The 6,978-nt window shown below is 35.3% G+C and overlaps 1 protein-coding gene across 1 annotated transcript; it reads left to right on the forward strand.

Annotated features, from left to right (window-relative positions):
• The first annotated feature begins 349 nt into the window (after window positions 1-349).
• On the forward strand, window positions 350-3,044 carry LOC120271665 (serine/threonine-protein kinase BSK1-like). The gene is made up of 6 exons (XM_039278340.1): window positions 350-367; window positions 1,657-1,762; window positions 1,892-1,977; window positions 2,196-2,395; window positions 2,621-2,744; window positions 2,976-3,044. The coding sequence occupies exons 1-6, from the start codon at window positions 350-352 to the stop codon at window positions 3,042-3,044; spliced, it is 603 nt and encodes a 200-aa protein (XP_039134274.1).
• Window positions 3,045-6,978: the final 3,934 nt, after the last annotated feature.

Below are 6,978 nucleotides of genomic sequence, written 5' to 3' on the forward strand. Positions count from 1 at the left end.
CTAGTTTGGATATACTGATTAGAGACTAAAATAAATTATTGTTTGGATGTGTTGATTAAAATAACTTGAGCTATGAGCCCAGGTTTTTCTCCATCTTGTTAGAACGTGTAACCTCTATAGAATTCACAACAGCATATGGGTGAGAACACTGAGAAGTCTTTGTTAGCACCCTTCTTTTTTGAAAGAACATTAGTGGGGCTTGATTCATTTTGTTTACAAATTTGCACTGCCATGATAAAGTCGGGATAAAAAAACGTATATTTCCAAGTTCATCTCTTTAAGAGTGTCCAAAATGGCATCAGAAAATAGGATGGGATAGCTGTCCAAGCTTCGTGCTTTTCCTGGATACATGGGTCAAATAGCTCCTGTAATTTTTTCTCCATTGGTAACCGATTTACATAGAGAATTAATGGCATTGCAGCCCCACTTCACTTTTGCTGTTGCTTGAAACGGTTTGGTGTAATACTATGCTGGGCCGATGTTGACCTTTGGTACACATAATTTCCTTTTTGGTGATGATGCTACCCAGTTTAGCCCTAGATTTGTCATGTTCTCAATTTTAGCGACAGTCTACATCATATACTTTTGAATATTATCCAAACTTAATCTTTTTGATAAAGAAAATTTGAAAATAAAAAATCTTCCCTTTTTCTCTCCTCATAAATCACCTCCCCTACTGTATTTTTATTTAAGCTGCTCCAAACTCTACATTGCTTTTTAGCCTTCAGCATGACCAGTGGTTTTAATAGAATATCCTGTAATGACAAGTGGGAAAAAGATGCCATCTATTTCTGAAAAAAATGAGTATCATTTATTTTCACTATTTCTCTAGAAGGTTTAAAAACCCTCTAAGGACATATAGCTCATAAATTAATATCCTGATTACAATTAGGCTTGCTCGGGTGTGTTAACTGTATATCTTTTTGCTTGTTGTGCCTTCAATTTCATTTTTGTTTTCATTGTGATTTTTTATGTTGATCAATTTTATTTCTTGAGATTGATAATAACAAGTTTCACAAGCATCTTGTACAAATTTTCCATTTATCTACATTCCATCGTGTTATAAGATTTTAAATAATTTCTTGATTGTTTACTGCGATTAAAACTAAGACTATGGAGCGGTCTAGGTGCTTGAGAGTCGCATACTATATAGCGAAGCTTTGGAATATTGCATCAAAGAACATGCTCTGTATTATGATCTGAATCCACATAAAGTTCTCTTTGATGAGGTCATATTAGTAATTATATTTGAAAGAAATAGATCTTTAGATAATACTAATGAAACCAATTAATAAAGCAAGCAACCTTTACTGTTTTCTCTTTGAATATTACACTATATAATTGCTCTGAGAAACGTAAGTGAAATATCATTCATAGCTATTTTTGCTAATATCTATTTCATTAGATTATATTTGTCACATAAAAACCAAACAAGTTATGTTGGCTCGACTCAACCCAAAAGTATCAGTTGATATATAGGTTGGGATCGAGATTCCAACATTTATATTATAAATTCATGTTTTTCTTTTTATTTTTATAGTGAAGTACTTGCACTTTTGCTAACAAAAGATTTAAGAAATTCACGTAAATATATGGCATGTCTCTTTAGATGCCATTTTCCTCCTTAATGTTGCAGGTTTGTTGACCTTTTTGCAGGGAGGGCAATCCTTGTCTTTCTTGTTTTGGTCTCGTGAAAAAACCTCAGGGGATGAAAGATGTTTCCACACTAACATTGCTTACACACCTCCGGGGTGCTTATATGGTATTGACCTACCATTGCTTGAAATTGATTTGCTATAGTTAACAATCATATTTAACCATGATATTTTAATTAAAGTTGCCATATAATAAGTCTTAGTCAAATAATTGTGTTAACTTATTTCTTTTGTAGGAATGGCCAGTGCTAAAAGCATGGTATTCAGCTTTGGCATTCTGCTACGAGATCTACTGAGTGGAAAGCAAATCTCAGATGAACAAGTAAGGCTTTTATACATGTCAGATATCTCATATATTAATTAATTTCTGCTTCTCTTCTTCTTCTGATTTTCTTTTAGACAGTTTTTGTTTCAATTTTCATTAAGCATATGAGTCAAAATCATTATAATTAACTATGCATACACATTTTCTTTTTCATTTCTGGACTTCTATTCAAATTATTTGTGATCTATTTGTCATAATCATGTTTCATTTTCCAGGCAATGGATGCAATATTGGGTACAAGAATCCCTATCGTTCTGGATTCTCGTTTGTGGGGTAAATGTCCCACTGAAGGGACCACTGCTTTGGTGAATCTTGCTTATCACTGTTTGCAATATAAACCTATTGACCGACCCTCCATAAAAGATGTTATTGCAGCCCTTGCACAAATTCAAAGCAATGCTGCGGTGAGCAACTCGTGATTTGATTTTTGATATCTATATATGATCTATGTTACACATGTGGCTGAAAATGCATTTCTTGTCAAGCATGTTATAAGCTTGCAGTTTCTAAATAACTTCAGTGAGGCCCTATGTGCTGTGATATTTATTCTATCATCTCTTGAAAATTTAGCCAATCTCATAACCTTCCCAATTTTGTCCTGAAATCAGTGAGATTTGATGCTTTGTTACATTCAATGCAGGGTACCATCTAATACAAAAGCCAAAGACTGGAGCAAGATAAAAACCACACCAATGAGCGTGGGAGACTCAGAAAGCAAGTTAAATTCTCACCTAGTGGAGGCACTTGACCGTTCTCCACACAAGGTGTGCATCATCACGTTGTTCCACATTTGCCAAAAGCCAAAAATTGGAGTGAACTTTTGCATCAGAAACGCCTATATATTACTACATTGATTGGTTGGTGTACATTGATAAGTGCGAATATTATTTGTTGGTGTGTATGGATAAGTGTGAATATTCTTTGTTGGCGTATATAGATACGTGTGAATAAGAATATTAAATTTCTGAGCTACTACATGTTTTCTGTTTTACTAGGTAGATTTCAGCATTGCCATCAATGAGCAGGCTTATGAATTCCTACGTAGATTTCAGCTTTCCCCATGAATGGTCTCCTTTTCCATGAGAAGTTTAGATTGCTTGTAAAAGCATGTCAATGTGAATGGCGAGGGCAGGCTCTGAGACATAGGGGAATTTTTATCCGGTAGACCTCGGGTTCCGTGGTGAGTTACCATAGAACCAGGCGTAGCTCAATCTTAGCCATGGGTTTATAAGTTTTATTGTTTTTATTATATAATCTAAGGATATATTGGTAATTATCTTGAAAGATCCATGTCCTTTTACTTTTAGAAGTTATTAAATCGAGACAATCCAGCGGATGAGGTTGAGTTAACTATCATGGGAACCGGTGGGATCATCTCTCGGACATAGGCCCCTAAGATTTTTATTTTTAAATTATATATTTAAAAATTTTTATTTATTATTATCTTATCTCATAAAAAAATTTTAAATAATTTTTTTAAATTATAAAACTTGATTTTATGATAATATTAATATCCAATAAATGTATTGTTATAATAGGCTTCTCTTTTTAGGACTCCACAATAAAAATTATATTTAAAAAATTTTCATTTATTATTATATATCCACATCGTTATAATCTTGAAATTTATTTTTTTTTTAAACTATCAAATTTATCTTATTTTGATTATATAATATATTTGGCTTTAAAATATTTATGATATCATTATAATATATTAAATAGATTAATGAAGTTAACATTGGGACTTGGTTATCTAGTTACAATCTTAATATTCTAATTGTGGGCTCCTTTCTTTTCACTCCCGGCCTTTAATTAGAATTAATGCGAGTTAAAAAGCATGGATCACAAATCAATTTTTTTGTTTTTTTTATATTTCAGATGATTACGGGTTCATGACTCCTATTAGGGGCAAGCCCCTAATATAATTACCCGAACAATGTCATGGGAACCTCCGATTAAGAAACAAGTGTGAATGAGAAATGGCCCGAGTAAATATAATAATTTTTTTATTAATTTTCAAAGATGCATGTAAACACATGATCATGAGACAAAAAGTAAAGAGAGCTTAACAAGAGATGAAAGAGCTATTCCTATCATGCTCTTCAAATTGCTTGATCGATGCTCTTGGTTCCTTCGACTAAAAAGTATGTCGGACGATCCTTTTGGCTTTTGTGGATGTGGCCCTCTTCGATTTCTTTTTTTCTTTTCTTTATGTGAGTTTATGTCTTGACAAATCGCTTTCGATTCAGCTCACGACCACTCTATATTCTACGAGTTGCCTACTTGGATTACTTTTTGCTTCTTTTATCGTCGAAGACTTTGGCTCTTTAGTGCTTGTAAAATCTCCGACTCCTTGACTTGTGAAACTCCTCACGTCTTTGACTTCACGGTGTCTTGAAACTTAGAGTTGCATTTAGTCGCCAGCATGAGGTATTTAGGGTCTTAACTCTTCAATGCTTTTTGAGCCTTGACCATTGGAATTTTTTTTAAGTCGTGACCTTCAATATGGTTAAGTCATTAACTTGATAATTTTGACTTGCTTTTAAAATGGATCTCAAACTCATTCTTTCGAAAGAGACCTCATAATGGGCTTTAGGAAAAGCTTTGCCAACCCAACTTTTTTCAATGAGTGTTGATGAGAGACTTTTTTTTTTGGTGAAAATTTTCATTCATTTTTATTCCTTCCTTTTCATTCATGAAATTTTCATTTCTTTTTACTCTTCCTTTCATTTCAAGAAAAGATCACCTCTTTTCACTCTAACGAGTGTCGAAAAGACTTCAAGCGAGCTTCAAGTAAATCTTCGTCAACTCTTCTAATGAGTGTTGAGGAGAGACATTTTTGTGAACTTTTCATTATTTTCCTTTTTCTCTTCCTTTCACTTTAAGAAATACTCTTCTTTTCACTCCTTTTTACTCCAATGAGTGTCAAAAAGACCTCACAGCGAGCTTAAAGAGAGGATTTGATTTTTTATTTTTATTTTTTTGAAAAATTTCTCTTTACCCAAGAGTATCGAAGACTTGAGGTGGAATGAGGAAATTCATGAAAATTTCTCGTTACCCCAAGAAAGTCGAGACTTGAGGGTGGAATGAGGAGAAATTTATAGAAAATTTCTCATTATCCCAGAAAGTCAACACTTCGAGGTGGAATGAGAGAAATTTATAGAAATTCAGATTCTCCCAAGAAAGTCAAAACTTCGAGGTGGAATGAGAGAAATTTCATAGAAATTCTCAGTTACCCCAAGAAAGTCAAAACCTCGAGGTGGAATGAGAGAAATTTCATAGAAATTCTAGATTACCCTAAGAAAGTCAAGCTTCATGGTGGAATGAGAGAAATTTCATAGGAGGCCTTGCAACAAAAATAAAATTACCAAAATACCCCACTCAAATTCATCCTTTAATCTCATTTTTACTCGCCTTTTTTTAACCCATCCTTTTCATTTTCCCGTAATTTTCCTTTGCTTCTCTTATTTTTACTCACCCTTCCATATCCTTTTTTCATATTTTTTCTTTATCATCTTTTTTTAACTCACCCTTCCATTTTTCCATATTTTTTCTTCTCTTTTCTTTTTTTTTTTAAAACTCACCCTTCTTTTTTTTCCATTTTTTCTTTCTTCTTTCTTTTTTTTTACTCTCCTTTCATCATTTTTTTTTCATCTCTTTTTTTTATCACTCATCCCTCAATTTTTATATCCTTCATTTTTCCTTCATTTTTCCATTTTTTTCCCTCCTCATTCATTCTTTTTCCTTCATTTCTTCATTTTTCATCTCCTTTTTACCCATCCTTCATTTTTTTAGTAACATCTGCATCACCTCCACACTACGAGGATCGTGGCGAGGCACGGCCTTGATTATTCAATCATGCGCTTGTAGTCTTTCTCCTGGTTCCGGAAGTACTCCAGCTTCTCTTTATCGATCCTATCCGGGTCTGTCTCCAGCGCCTAACCATGCTGTCGTTCGGTTGAGATGAGTGTGCCAGTGATCAGGATGGGAACTGATCACCCTCCCCATACATTTCAATATTTTTTTAATACCTCCAGTACTTTCTCAACGGAGCGATGGTCACCAACACCAAACAAAGCATTGCCAATATGTTTCAAATCCCGATAACGAGTTGGGCAAAAGATGGCAACTTAACGGTAATGCTTTACTGCACTGATTAGTAATCCATTGCTCTCCATTACTATGCCCAAGTTGACATGAATTTGGGGAAGCAATGGTGACCATTGGAGAGCATCATCCTCAGCGGCTTTCGATGCAGTGGAATAGGATCGACAAACCTCAGAGGTGCGGCCAAGAGACCACAAGGCGCTGCCTTTGCAGAGAGACAGAACTCCGACGAGCAAATGAAGATGTGGATGGTTTTAGGTAAGAGCTTGTGGTCGTAGAGAATTCAGCCAATGGCCATATGGCCGTTGAAGGCTTCATCGGTGGTCGGAGGAAATAGACGATCTTCTATCCATAAAGGTAGATGACAAAAGATGCGAGCGAGTATGCTAATCACCCATCAACAACAATGTCTTGATTGAATCTTCTCGGGGATGCATCACAACCTCGGCTGCTTTCAATCACAGGACATGAGCGTCCACTGTAGATGTCATAGGTTTTCTTGGAGTCATAATACCCTCTTGATCACATCATCATGGAAAGAGAGAGCACCCTCTCTAACTTTATCTGGGGAGTGAAGAATTTTTTGAGAGCTTGAAATTCCTAAAGCCAAATGAGATGGCAACTGACGGCCGGTGGTTCTTGGGATATGAGATGAGATCACCGGGCTGAACCTCACAGTATCCTGTTATCAATCCGTGTCCCAGCGATGCCTCCTTTCTTTTCTTCTCTCCTATATATTTCTCTGGCTCACTGACTTTTTTTCATATTCTATGCGTGCCTCTGCGAAGTTGAAAGGGAGAGAGAGCACGAATTCGCTCTAAATGGGGAAGAGAGCGAGCACGAGATAAAGAAGAACACGAAAGAGAGAAGAAAAGAACGGATGCTAAGCTT

This window comes from Dioscorea cayenensis, chromosome 11 (genome assembly GCF_009730915.1).
Source record: "Dioscorea cayenensis subsp. rotundata cultivar TDr96_F1 chromosome 11, TDr96_F1_v2_PseudoChromosome.rev07_lg8_w22 25.fasta, whole genome shotgun sequence".
In the NCBI taxonomy this organism is placed as follows: Eukaryota; Viridiplantae; Streptophyta; class Magnoliopsida; order Dioscoreales; family Dioscoreaceae; genus Dioscorea; species Dioscorea cayenensis.

Coding starts and splice junctions, on each gene's coding strand:
- LOC120271665 (XM_039278340.1), top strand. Junction 1,763..1,891: donor ACCTCCGGGGTGCTTATATG/GTATTGACCTAC, acceptor TTTCTTTTGTAG/GAATGGCCAGTGCTAAAAGC. Junction 1,978..2,195: donor AGCAAATCTCAGATGAACAA/GTAAGGCTTTTA, acceptor TTCATTTTCCAG/GCAATGGATGCAATATTGGG.